Genomic DNA, 14459 nt, shown 5'->3' with positions numbered 1-14459 from the left:
GTAGGAATGTACTTAAATTAATTGACTACATTTAATTTGATACATTTTTTATTATCAATATATAACTTTGTAACAATTTCATAAGTACATAAATAAACATTCAGCAAAATATAAATTTATTTTTGTATCTCTTTCATAGAAGATATTACTTACATTACAATGTAAATAATTATAATCATGTATGAAATATACATATATATTATTTTAATAATAAATTATAAATAGCTATAAGTAAAATATTATATAATTTTCATTTAGGTGCGCAGTATCGAATTAATGAAGAGGGAAAAGGAGAAAAATGTAAATTTGATATATAATGCAAGTATACTTCAAATTTTATTATATAGTATAAAATTATAATTATTTGGTGCTATTATGAAGGCATGATTAATTTAAATAATGTGATATTACATTAATCATATGAGTATACAATTTGTTGTTATAAAATGATGTGGAAGATTTTTTAATAGTACATTTTATCATATATCTTCATAAAAATATGAAAAGCTTCAATATTATTACATAATAAAAATTTATAAAAATCGTGCATCATATTGTGTTTTATTGGTAAATTTTTAAAGAAGTAATTTTGGCCGTGAATTTTGATTACATTTTCTTAAAATAATGATTGATTTTACAATATGATATGTTTTCAATACTAATGTATTTCATATTATTTAAAGAAGAACTTCTTTTATATAATATTTTGGCATTATATGCATTGGTTTAATCTACCCTGTGTAATTAAATAAGATGTAGCATCACTTTTGATAAAGTCAATGATTGATTATATGACATACATTTTAAAGCATTTTTTTTAATATACAAAGTATAGTTTAAATGATAAAACTAAAATATTTGTACTCTCTGAATCATTTTCTATAATTCTAAATAAATGTCTAAAATCCATTAATATATTGAACCAATAATTTAAATATTAACATTTCTTTCTCAGTTCTGTTTATTCTTACAAATTAATAATGTTGCCTCTTAATCCAGCATAGAATATTGACCCACACAAAGGCACAAGACCCAACATATATTACCCTGAACGCAGGCGGAACAAGCAAAAAGTTGAGCGCTTGAGCCGGCAACCAGAACATACAGCTCGTTTTAAACGTTGGCATTATCTTACTCTTACATTCTTCTAAATAATTGGTCTTTCCTTCCATAACGCTCATACCTGAAATAGACAACATTTTTATACTGTTCTTAAAAAATATGTTAAATACTATACCTAAGACGGACCTACGAAAAATATCACTAATAACGGTGGCGTCAATAAAAATTGATCCAATAACAATTTTTTCACCACTATTTTGGCTGACGTTCCCACGAATTTACTATCTAACCATCTGTACCTGTAAATCAAACAATATTATTAATATAACAATTTATTGGAATTAAAGATTTTTTTCTATCCAAGTATTTTGGACGATGCAAGACTAGCAATAATTTAACTTACCAATAATAATATACCTGAGGGTAGACGGCCAACCCTAATATTCCAAACCTTGTTATCATATGAGGATCATATGCCATTGGTTGGCCGTCATGCTGCATGTAAAATTATATATGATATGTTTAGAATAAGATTTATATATTCACAATGCTAAATAATGTGTAATTATATAATATACAAAATGACGTGGTTGAGTATTTAAAAAACCATATAATGTAATAAAGATTTCATATCATTCAGATAATAATATTTACTTCTACACATACAAGTTAAGTGAAAAAAATACATATCTCATTGACTTATAGAAATGAGAAGTAATCGAATCATTACATTTAAAAAACCCTAAAAATAAATGATCAAAGTTTAATTATCTGTATAATTAATAGTATATGTCTTCTAAAATACCAAATCGAAGCAATAATTATTTTTTCTTCAAAATTGTCTGTATTTGACACTTTGTACTGGAATGAGGAGAATCGTTTCGCGACGCTTATCGGTTAAAAGCGGGAGACAGGGACGAAACTTTTTGGTACCATGATTTTGGGATTTTGTTCATCTACGGCTGTCTATTGTATTGAATATTTACTATCTAAAATTATGGTTGATTCAGAATCAGACTATTCGTAAAATGAAGATTTTTTCTTTGCTGAATAATTTGTTTTTGGATTGAATTTTTTTTACTATAAGTTATATTTAATAATCATTACTAAAGCGATATGCATAAGTGTTGATTAAACAGTCAGTAGTTTAAATAAATGCTCAATAATTTTAATAAGTAGGCAATAGTTAAATATACAGTAATTATATAACATAATAAGTAATTATTAAAGAGGTAATTATTTATATTGAATTTAATTTAAATGGTCGGTTTTTCAAATTAAAAATCAGCTATAATTTCGTAAATGGTCAATAATTTATAATAGAGATCATCTACTAAAGTGTAACTAATGAAATAAGCTTCGTACTAATTGAATAGTTAATATTATGCCCCCATCCCTCTAATCACGTCTCTGTAATAAGGTCTCCTCTTTTAGACATTGGCGAATATTTTTTGCGATATACTTTTAAAATCATTACTACATTAGATCCATAGTACATTTTGGACCATTGCTAATATGGTTTTAGAACCTAAAATTATATTATTCGTTTTTTTTAAGTGTCATTTTTAATATAAAATCCATTGCAAATAAGCTCAGTATTTTTTACTTTTGTTTTAATAATGAAGTGATTTGTTGTTAGTGTATTATTTTTCTTTCTATAATATATTATCGCTAGGATTTTATTTGATTTTTTAGCACAAAGATTCAATAACACTGTTTATGATTTCAATACTATTATAATAATTTTTCCTATTTTTGTTCTAGTGTGATATTTTTATTTACTGCTGATTTGCTGTACAATAAAATTTATCATAAATCTAAACAAATTGTTTTTACAAAAATCTGCATGTGTTAGAATAATATGAAATCAATAATATTTTGTGAGAAAATACTGATCGTGTTTTGCAGTGATTTTAAACAGAAAAATATATTTAATTTAGAAACATAAAATCGTTCATTAAATTAAGAACAAAAAACGAATTAATTATGTATTATATAATTTTCTATCGTAATCAAAATGCATTAAAACAAACAATATATGTATGTATGTATATATATTATATTAAAAAAGCAAACGACTATATCAAAAAAACGAAATCTTATAGTGAAAAACTATGAAATTAATTATAAAACCTATTATCTATGTTATAAATAAACACCAGTTATGTAGAATGTGTATTTTATATTTTTTAATTGCCAATAAAATAAATAAAAAAAATAAGTACCAAGAAAATAATATTGGGGCATACATCGTCGTTCCCATAATAGCATATCTTCCGAGTGTTCCAAAATCATAATCTTTCGTTTTATCAGTCTACAAAAATAATAAATAAATAAATAAATAAAAGACGAAAATAAAATATATTAATAAAAGGATATACCAAAAATTTTCTTGTCAGAGTTTGCTGGGAAAATTCCGCTCCTACGTAAAGCACTCCATACACGAAACTATTCGTAGTTAGAGGATACTTCTTAAACATCATTTTCGCAAAATTAGCCATCTTTGACGCGGACATGTTGATTCGATCTGATATTATAATAATTCGTTACTATTATAGATTAATCGAATATTCTTTCATGAAAACATGCGAAGCGTAATTTGCGTAGATCTTGAACAATTGAGTAAATATGTACTACATTTTTATTTCGCTGTATACTATAATTATTCTAATGTCAGCGTATTTTTAATTTTGACGAGCGACCGGTAAAAAGGCCGGCGCGTGACTGAAACTTGGGGTCTGAAGATCCGCAACACGAGTCTGGGTCCTTGCGCATGTCTTATTTTATGGATTGCCGCCATTTTTGCAATTTCGCGATAATTATTCCAACTAGTTTAAAAAAATTTATACACTGGTTATACTACTTCATGTATCTTCTAACAAAAATCATTTAAAGCGTTTCTGAAACTAATAAAGAATAAGCAAAACTTTATTACAACTTTTTCGTCAACTTTAATGTTTTTTTTTATAAAAAAAAATAAGTAAAAATCTAAAGATTAAAATGAGATGCGGAAATTTACAAATTTTATATTGACGCACATTATAAAAAAATAGTTTAAAAATAAACAAGCTAACCTATCAAAATAACTTATGTGCGTTGTCTTCCACCGCAATCACACACTGTAGGAAATTTTAACTTTGGAACTAGAGGCCCTCAATTGATACTAATAGAACTTAATGAACCTGATTAAATGATGTGTTCTTGTTGAACAGTTTGAACCTACTTGTGCCCTTTATATATATTAAAGTCGCCTTTCTTCGATTTAAAATATAAACTTTATATAATACATCGACACAAACTCACTGTTATTAATTTTAATTGATATATTTTATATAATACAAAAAATATTATTTGAGATGTACTCTAAAATTAAATTTAGAGATAAGTAAAAAGTTTATGTCAGGGCCATCTCATGTTAGCATCAAAAACACATACCTGTAAAAACGAATAGGTATATCAAGGCTATCAATAATAAAATATTTACCGATCTTTTACTGTAAAAATTGGTTTAAATATTAGCTAATATGCTTAATTCAAATTCTAACCGCTAGGTGATATATCATATTAGGTTAATTACTACACAAAAAATATTTCGAAATCGTCAATTACATAAACAAGTAACAACAATTATTTTATACGCTTTACGACAAAACTGTGTGCACACGCAAAGCAATGGCGTGTAATAAATGGAATTGTTTTTACAACACGGAAAAAACACACATTTAAAATTGTGAATAGAAGAATATTTTTAGTGACGTTTATACAACAAAATATAAATGGATTGGATACTGGCGGTACCAGGTAACCGGAGATCTCGTTTACTACAACAAAGAAGGCTCAGTCACGATCAAATTTGCCATTGAGATAAAATTATTATAGTAAGAATTAGCACAATCCTAAATTTAAGAAAATGATTTTAAAAACTAATCAATTAATATTTATATAAAATAATATATCAATTACAATTCCGCGATGAAAGGAAAAAACACGTTCAAATACAATAATTATTATTTGTTATGCATCGAGCGTTAAAAATAAAAGTGTGAAATGAGTTTTTCACAATAATTATTCAAATTAACCTGTTCGTGATATTATTATTTACCTTTTTAGTTTACATATGCAAGTCACAAGTGTTTAGAGAAAAAATGTTGTACCTGACATTTCTGTCGCCGTCCCTTTCTTTTGCATTAGTGCGACGCTGTCATTCTCTCGCTCTTCAGACTAACCATTGCTCGACAACTGTTGACATTTACAAAATACATAATTTATAAAAAAAATTGAATGACAATTAAATTCCAATCATAAAAGAAGTTAATAATGCATGTGTGTATGTATGTATGTGTGTGGAAATATGAAAATATTTTATAGTAATAAAATTTGACAATTTCGAAATGTCCATTTACTGTACAAACCCAAACCCAAGCTAAACGATGGAATAATAGTTAATTTGTTGAGGTTAAGTTTGGGTTTGAACAGCTCAGGAAACACGGTGGTGATTTATTTCCATATCATAAATTCCTAAACGCACGAACGCTTTATATTAAATGGCAACAAATCAATTATTGCTCCTATTCAAAATATTTTCACTTTGTCATTGAAAACTTCATCGTTTTCTGATTCGCAGAAATGCACAAAAATCATTGCAGATAAACTTTACTGGGCCAGTAACACAGTTTTCGTCCGCAACATGCTATCCTACCTAATTTAGTGGTGGTGGCAAAGTTCCTCGGTACTATAATCCAAATTGACGTCTTTTCACATTTTCTAAGCTTTTACTCGATTGTTACTCGATCGATAAACGCAGAGTTATCGGAATCATTAATAATGAATTTGCTTTGTTTTTTTTTAATTTTGTGACGAAAAATCCACGTTATATGGGCTATACAAGTATTCTGAATATATTACCAGAGGAATTTTTCAGTGTTCTAATTTTTGCACATTATTATTTATTTTATTTATTAATGATATTTATAAAGATATTGATAAATTCAAATTCTTATTTCTCGCCGATGATCTAAAAATATTCTTAAAAATAAACCCTATTGCGAATTGTGTAAAACTTCAATATAGTGTTAAAAATCAGTGTGCATGGTAATACGCAAGGGCAAGATTTGGGTGTAATATTCCAAGCGGTCAACAGATTCCATCATTTTTTGATTCCAGATCAATTAAGGACCTCGAGGTCATTGTGTGCCTTGTATTCGGCGCCAGTCGACCACACGCTGGAGTTCGCCGTTAACAGTGTGGGAGAGTGAGGGATCTCTTTTGAGCTTGAAAAATCCCAGGCTCTTAAGAGGAAGCAAACTCTGTGAGCACCAAGCCGATGTAGCGTCCTTTGACCACCAATGACGAGCAAAGCACTGCATTTCAAACCAGCAGGCAAATAAGGACCCGGCCCTTAGGGACTGGGAGTCGAAACTGGAACTGAGGCATCACGAAAGTGATGTTCAAGGATGAAGCATAGAAATGCAAGAGCATGCAACGCTAATGCTGTGAAAAAGCTAAGCAACATATTTGCAGGTGATCAGGAGAGCGTTTCCCAATAACACTCGTGAGAAACACTACTGAGACTACGGGGGGTGGATCCCGCTCATCTGGCCCTAAAAAGCTGGATGCCGCCCATTGGGTTGGACTCGTAGGGCCCTATTACCGGTAACGGCAGTGGTTTAAGCAATAGATCATGTAGTAACAATCTTGTGCCTTGTAAATAATCTAGCATGCTGTACCCTTGGGAACGCATCTCTGTTCTGTTATAAAATTTCATTGTAGTTGGCATCTAGTAAATTCTATATATACTTTAAGTAGTGTTACTTAAAATATATCAAGAAAATGTCCAAAAAAGATATTTTAGATACTTGTACATCAGTGGCGTGCCGTCTATATATGCAGTCGATTCAAAACGCCACCAGCATGTACGACTGATCGACTATAAACACGAGCGAATATAAACACGATCACGTGATCGGCTGAGTCGCTCGCCATCAACCGTTCATGCTGGTGGCGTTTTGAATCTACCGCATCTATGGACGGCACGCCACTGTTGTACATATACATATTATCTATTTTTATTTCCCATAAAATTTGTAAAATATATGCTGGAATATGATTCCCCGAATCGCGACGACTAGTATACTTGTGAAAGTGCTTATTTAAGCTACTGATATACACATAATCCTAAAATTTTGCAAACTCGTTTTTATGTGCTAATTATCAATTCTGCTTTCCCGAGTATTGTTTTAAATGCCACTTGGAAAAACAAGAGTATTGACCACAGCTATTCTACTTTTTAACTATCTATTGCACAGTATTGATTTGTTTTCATCCAGGTACTTAAAGTTGGAGGAAGCATTGTGTTTTAACCACCACGCCTACCATACGTGTGGTGTGTGCGTTTGATAATATTTGTTAAATAATGAATTTCTTTTCATTTTTAAGAAACCATGCTTTGTAGTTTGTATATTATTATTTGTCCAAATCTCCAAAAGTGTAGAAGGGTATTATGTGAGCAATTAGATCTCATAGCATGTATATAGATTTAAAATCATCACATAGAATATTCAGGTCGTACCGAAATCAAAATAAACCGTCTCCTTAATGAATACTCATCAAATACGCAAGATAAAAAATACATGGATTTTTAAGGGTAAGGGTCGTTTATACCAAAATTCTATAAGATATTTCACTGTCGAGGTACATACAGAAAAATACATGTCTAAAATTAATTATATACTATGGAAGTCAATAGAAAATCTAAAAGATGGTGCTAGTAGAATCAAAACAAGTGTGTTTTTAAAAAGCACAATATGTCAATAGACCGCTGTCAAATTATCAGTCATTTCCATCGGGTCCTTACATTTTTACAATCGATTGAAGCAAATAACTTTTGTAATTTTCGAACAATGGAAGAAAACAGTTTCGTGTAATGAAAACTGTTTTGTGTAATAATTAACGACTTATATGAAGTTCATGACATGTTTTCTATTGGGTGAATGAGTTTAAACGTGGTCGAACATCTATAAGTAACAGACATCGTTTGAGACGTCCACTTGAGGTGACTATGCCAGAAATGATCGACAAAACTCACGATATGGTTTTGTCAAATCAAAGTGCGCAAACTTTTTGAGTTCAGTGGTTTCAATTTTTCACGAAAAATTGGGCATGAAAAAGATATCGGCAAGATAGGTGGCGTGTTTGCTCAAAGTATAGAATAAACACAATCGTATGGTTGGTTTGGCGCTTTTCGCGTTGATGAAACATGAATTCACTACTACAGTCTTGAGACAAAAAAAACAGTCTTGAGACAAAAAAAAACAGTCTTGAGACAAAAAAAACAATTATCCGGTTCCAAAGAAGGCGAAAACGATGAAATCGGCCGGCAAGGTGATGAGCAAGATTTTTTTGGATGCACGTGGAATCATCCACATTGACTACTTGGAAAAATGATAAGCAATAAATGAAGAGTATTATGCGTTATTATTGGACCGGTTGAGTGGAAAAATCAAGAAAATACGCCCACTTTTAATCAAAAAGAAAGTGTTTTTTTTATCAAGACAATGCACGGGTACACACTTGTGTAGTTTCGAATTGCTACTGCATGGCAAATAAATAAATAAATAAATAAAAATCTATCTTAAATAGAGAACAAATAGCATAAATAAAATTAAACATAATTTACCTCGTTCGCTGGTTCAGTACCCCTGATTACGCTAGCGCCGTCACTGGCAGGTGAGTCGTGTCAGTTTCTAGAGAGCCGCGTTCCGTTGCGGTTCTCCGTTCTCCTTTCTCTGTCCTTTTGCGTACGACTTGTGTTGTTTATATTGTTGTTCAAAAAAATCGCACAGTGCTTTCATTTTGATATATGAGTGCGTTGTTTTTGTCGAATCAGTGCGTTTTTTGAAACGAAATGATTGAAGGAACACCGTCGTGAGGGAGACCTTGCCCCGACCATCAGCTAAGCGCTAAGGTGAGTTCATAACCAACGAGAACGTAGCCCGCTTCTTGCCTGCCTTCGGATCTTTTGGCATTAACGTCGCGCATCAGCGACCCTGCTCGATTTCTATTGTAACTTTCAAACGATTGAGGTTTTCAAATGTTAAATACATCATTAATAAAAATAATATTATTACAAAAAATTAAATCATGGCCGTCCACTTTATACAATTTGAATAGTAATTTTTTATTGAACATATTTAATCGTTATGTAAAAAACAAGAGCGTGGATAAATCGCTTAATTTAATATTTATTTAAAATAATAATTCTCTTTTGTTTTTTTTTCGTTATTACCGATTATTTTATTACGGTTAAAATGTTAATATTAAATTTTCATTACCTAGTGTTCATGAAATTCAAAGATATCTAAATCGTAGTTAACAGCAATAGTTCATTTTTTAATTAAGGAAATATAATGTAAACTTAAAAATGGTTTATTTTATATCGATATTTAAATGATGTTGGCGCAAAAAAATCAAAAACAATAAATGAAAACTTAACCTGAGTACTTTCCATTGATATATTACACAATCAGCCGTTCTGGGAAAATATGTGCTATTATCATGTGATTTATTAATGCTGTTTAATAAATAAAAACCCTTAAGAACAGAAAATTTAGTCAGAATTTAAATGATAACGTTTTATACAAAATAAACAATAAATCAAATATGTTAAAAATTCGCTTTGTGATTACTGATTTTTCTCCGATTTATATTTCTATTTATTTAATGTATAAATGCAGCGTAAAATACACCACTAAGAAATTCACTATATAAACGCTTTCTCTCTGTATGTAAATAAAAGTTGAAAGTGAACTGTTTATAGTACAATACTGCAAATTCAAAAATATTAAATAAAAGCTCTTCTAGTATTATATTAGTATCACACCGTTTTGAAAAATGTATGCAAAAAAATACATATATCTCGTGAACTAAAAAATGCTAAATCTTTCAAACAATTACATTCCAATTTTTCGACGAAAAATCTCAAAATTATACATTTTTTTTGTACCGTTCTTAGCATAATATTTTTAAGAGCCTATAATTAATGTTAAGTTAATTACTTTCGAATGGAGATGGGCATGCCTGATTTCAGTATTGGAGATAGTCTTTATTGCCAATATAAAACAGTTTAATATAACCACTTTTGAAGTCTCACCAAAACCAAGCTTTCTTCAAAGCATAGAAAGTGCACCGTCAGTGTATATTAAACCCAACTATAACTATTATTTTTTAAATAATCCATTAGTTGAAACACATCAGCATCTGTGTGACAGTATCAGGGTCGTCATTTCAGATTTTTACAGTGGCAAAAGTTGGCCAGTCAGTGTTTTTTTTCTTTAATATTTCCATTTCATTAAGATTAATAGTATTTCTTTAATGTCATGTCAAAAATTCACGTCAAAAGCAATAAAATCGTGCCGTCACCGTCGCACATTAAGACTTTTTTATTACAATATTACGACTCACAATAAGTGGGAAGCAAATGAAGCATATCTAAACCAAATTTTGACCAATAGGAGAGCGCAAAAAATAATTATCCCTTCTCTGAAGTCAAAAATCAACGGCAAAAGCATTAAAACCGTGCAGTTTAATTGATTTTGACGTGAATTTTTGCCTTCTGAGAAGTGATAATTGTTTTTGCGCCCTCATATTGACCAAAATTCGGTTTGAATATACTTTGACTGACACTTATATATCAGAAGTATGTAGGTAAGGGAAGCTATCATATTTTTAAACATATTGTAATATCGAAATGCAGATAAACTGTGGTGCAATATGCGAGATGCAGCGTCTGTTTGTTTCTTCTGCTCATTTTACACTGAGAGATGAGTTAGCTTAATTTGTATTTTTCTTAATGAAATTTCTAATTCATTTTAGAGCTCTCATTAGGTTAGGTTTGGATTTGAACAGCAAATGGACGTTTCGCAATTGTCAAATTGAGTTACATAGACATTTTAAAGCAGCATGCTATATTTTTACTTGTAAAAATATATATCTACTAGTGAAAATATAACTTTACTGAAACATACGCAAGCTTCAATTGGAGACAAATGCCCTCACCTGTCCCTCCTTAATGACGTCCCTGGACAGTGTGTAATGATGTCTAGAATATATTATTCTTTAATGCGCAAATTACTGCCATATCTCATATAATCGGCTGCATTTAGCTTTTTCTGTATTTTCATGTCACGAAATAGTTATTATACGATAACAAAGCAAATGTGCTGATACATTAAGTTTACACTTAACTTACCTCAACTAGGTTAATTTAAGCATCTATTTTTATAGTTTTGATTTTTTAATGATTTGTGATTTTCGGACTAACAATATTGTCTATTATTTCTCAATAAAATTTCCTCGTTTCAATGGAAAATTCGGCGAAATTAACACAATGAATTATAATGACAAAAAACATACTTGTATATCACCTGTACAGAAGCGACGAATGTAATTTTATTACATTAAAATAAATTAATAAAAAAACATTGATTAAATTTGGCTATAATTTGTACTCATCCTGTACAAGAAGCATAATGCGGACTCTGCGGCGTCTTTCAGTCTGGACCGTTTTTCAGTTCGTCCTTGCGGCTGAACAACTGAAAAAGATACGCCCGCTTAACATTTTAATAATAGATCGTTTTAGTTTCCATCAAGAATGCATTCATTTTGGCAATCATCCCAATGTTATTCTGTCACATATTCGTGTCATTCTCCGATTGAAAAAAACATATTTATAATACAACACCCCCTCCTACCTTCTCTCCTCGGAACGCAAAATCTCAGAAGACATCGCCGTATTATAATATCTCGCAGATATTATTATGACTCTTGTCATGTGCGATGGCAACGCAATCGTCGGTCACGATTCTATGGAAACCGTAGGACTGGTTTTAAGTTTTTGGGTCACGTTTTTCCTGCCGCCGCAGACAGTACCAAAAATATTCACGGGTTGATATTTATGCCGAGAAACGTGATCGACGTGCGAGTCAAAAACACTTAAGGCACATAGTGCCAGTGACCATATCATTGGTCATTTGCATGATGTCATTTGTATGGGTACTCGCAGATTTTATAAAAACATCACTTCCGGCGAGTCTCGAAAGAAAGCACTCAGATCCGTTTAAGATCTGATCGCAAACAAATCGTACGATATAATTAGTAGTCCGTTGACGGTTTACGCCGCTCGGTGAAAGTCAAAATGTGTTTATAACGACTCTATACGATATGTAAATTGATATCATGTGTAATTGTTGATTATGGTGTTAATAATGCTATTTATTGATTTGTTTCTTAATTGCAATGTCTCATTCTGGCAGAAAACATAAAGCAATGAATTCAATGAAACCATGTACATATGTATATCATTAATGTAGGCAAAGCATATATATCTTAAATCAGTCTGAAGAAAAGTTTTTATTTCAGTCATTTTTATTTTCATCAATCTTATTTCTTCGGTTTATCTGACTTTTTTGGCATATACTTTATATATGTATATTATTTTTTTAATTTCCATTATTTTTCTCAATTCTGAATAATCTGTTGGAAATGTACGATTCGAGTCATTATTCATATTGCTTTAGTAGTATGCTGTTTAGTTTTTTAATTAAGCCTCTGCGCCATACTTTATTAAAAGATTGAGCAACATCTAAGAAAATAGCCGAACAAATATATTTTTTCTTCTAGCGCTTTTTCTATTAAATCAATAATGAGATGCATTTGATCGATTGTATAATAGAATGTGAATTTCGGAATCCAAACTGATATTCAAGAATTGTTTTTTTTATCTCTATTATGGGTTTCACTTTTTTTACGAATACTTTAGATATTATTGATAGCAATGATATAGGTCTATACGATTTTACTCCGTTCAATGGAATAATTATTACTTCTGCTATTTTTCAGACACTAGGCACATGATTTAATCTAAGCACTGCGTTAATTAAATATGTTAGTTACTATTGCGTTTTTGGAACCTTCTTCCCAATTTCATCAGTTATTAAGTCAAATCCGTGTGCTATATTAATATTAGTTATTATTTCTGTTGGTGACACATATTATTTTTTCAATTTATTGGTTTTCTATTTCACTTCCTGTATCGTTTCAATTTCAATTTCATTAGGTTTGGAGACTTCCTTAAGATCATTAGCAAAAACGTTGGCTTTTTGTTTGTTATCTTTCACCTAATCTTCATTTATCGTTTTGATTGGTGAAATATGAGTTATATGTATTTTTACCCATTTCGTTGCTTTCCATATTATTAAATTTTCAGGTAATTATTTATTGAATCTTCCTTCAGTTTCTGAATTTTTCGTTTTAATTTCGAATATTTTTATCTTTAGTTGTCTGGTTTGATGCTATTTTCTGAGGGTAGCAGATAGAAGCATTTGTCCCCCATTAAATTTGGGTAGAAAAATGCATGTCATTTAATGAAATACTATGAATTTTAATGAAATAGAAATACTAAAAAACGACCATTGAGTAGCTAAATTTTTCCCTCCTCCCTGGAAAAAGCTGAAATGACGTCCTTGTAAATGACATGAAATGAACTGAAATGACATATTTGAAAAATATTTTTTTGTATATGTCATTTTAGTGAAATTGATATATATTTTTACCAGTGAAAATATAATTTATCTGGCAGGTGCTAGTAAAATTATATGATTTCAACTTTTGCATACTATTATTACAGTGACTGTGTATTTTTCATTGAAGTAATATTTTCATCAATCACAAAAAAATATTTTTTAAAATATGTAATTTTAGTGAAATCATATCGGAATACATTTTTAACGATAGATATATGTTTTTACCAGCGAAAATATAATTTATCTGGCAGGTGCTAGTAAAATTATATGATTTCAACTTTTTTGTATATATGTACATTTACATATTTATCATTATTTATTTACATACGATGTATAAAAGTAACAGTGTATGTGTATTTTTCAGTGAAGTTATATTTTCACTAGTGAAGCCCAAATATATTTTCACCAATAGATACATATTTCTACTAGCATAAATATAATTAAACCGATAAAAATATAATTAAAATTTTTATAAAACCAATTTGACAGTTGCGAAACGTCCATTTACTGTTCTAACCCAAACCTAACCTAATGAAAGTTCTAAAACTAATAATAGATTTTGAACTTTCATTAGGGCAAGTCCAAAATACATACTAAGCCAAATCATCTCTCAGTGAAAAATATGCGGAAGAAGTACAAATAGACGTCACATCTCTAATATTGCTCCATAGTTTGTCTGCACTTGGATGTTACTCTATGCTTAAAAAATATGATAGCTATCTGTTAGTTATTCGTATCCTCCATGATACTTGAATCGAGATCTATAATTTTAATTCCCGAGTAACCAAATACTAGAGATTCGTTATTTTATCCCATCGT

General features: G+C 30.1%; 2 protein-coding genes across 6 annotated transcripts in view; one reads left to right on the top strand and one right to left on the bottom strand.

Annotated features, from left to right (window-relative positions):
- Positions 1–263: 263 nt before the first annotated feature.
- Positions 264–3787, bottom strand: LOC148229646 (mpv17-like protein). 2 transcript variants are annotated; one of them, XM_088197025.1, is made up of 5 exons: positions 3444–3496; positions 3288–3376; positions 1466–1557; positions 1249–1361; positions 264–1183 (listed from the first exon to the last, which is right to left on the bottom strand). In XM_088197025.1, the coding sequence occupies exons 3-5, from the start codon at positions 1540–1542 to the stop codon at positions 975–977; spliced, it is 399 nt and encodes a 132-aa protein (XP_088053151.1). In that variant the 5' UTR covers positions 1543–1557; positions 3288–3376; positions 3444–3496; the 3' UTR covers positions 264–974. The 2 variants fall into 2 exon arrangements, with proteins under 2 accessions (XP_088053151.1, XP_088053150.1); XM_088197024.1 differs by lacking the exon at positions 1466–1557 and having other exon boundaries at positions 3444–3787.
- Positions 3788–8799: 5012 nt separating this feature from the next.
- nuf (rab11 family-interacting protein nuf) overlaps positions 8800–14459 on the top strand; it is a 63313-nt gene continuing 57653 nt past the window's right edge. For all 4 annotated transcript variants that reach the window (XM_088196298.1, XM_088196296.1, XM_088196297.1 and 1 more), the window contains exon 1: positions 8800–9025. The gene's annotated coding sequence lies outside the window, so the exon portion shown is untranslated. The remainder of the gene's footprint in view (positions 9026–14459) is intronic.

This window comes from Plectrocnemia conspersa, unplaced genomic scaffold (genome assembly GCF_051122295.1).
Source record: "Plectrocnemia conspersa isolate PC_06_02 unplaced genomic scaffold, ASM5112229v1 ptg000011l, whole genome shotgun sequence".
Taxonomy (NCBI): domain Eukaryota; kingdom Metazoa; phylum Arthropoda; class Insecta; order Trichoptera; family Polycentropodidae; genus Plectrocnemia; species Plectrocnemia conspersa.
The sequence above is the reverse complement of the archived record's forward strand: the minus strand, read 5'-3'. Positions and strand labels throughout refer to the sequence as shown.

What these genes read in the sequence shown, in the direction of transcription:
- LOC148229646 (XM_088197024.1), bottom strand. Translation starts at nt 3,578, where the DNA reads ATGTCCGCGTCAAAGATGGCTAATTTTGCGAAAATGATGTTTAAGAAG. An exon ending in GCCCCAATATTATTTTCTTG is followed by an intron (nt 1,362 to 3,287) that starts GTACTTATTTTT and finishes TTTGATTTACAG; the next exon opens with GTACAGATGGTTAGATAGTA. An exon ending in ATTAGTGATATTTTTCGTAG is followed by an intron (nt 1,184 to 1,248) that starts GTCCGTCTTAGG and finishes TGTCTATTTCAG; the next exon opens with GTATGAGCGTTATGGAAGGA.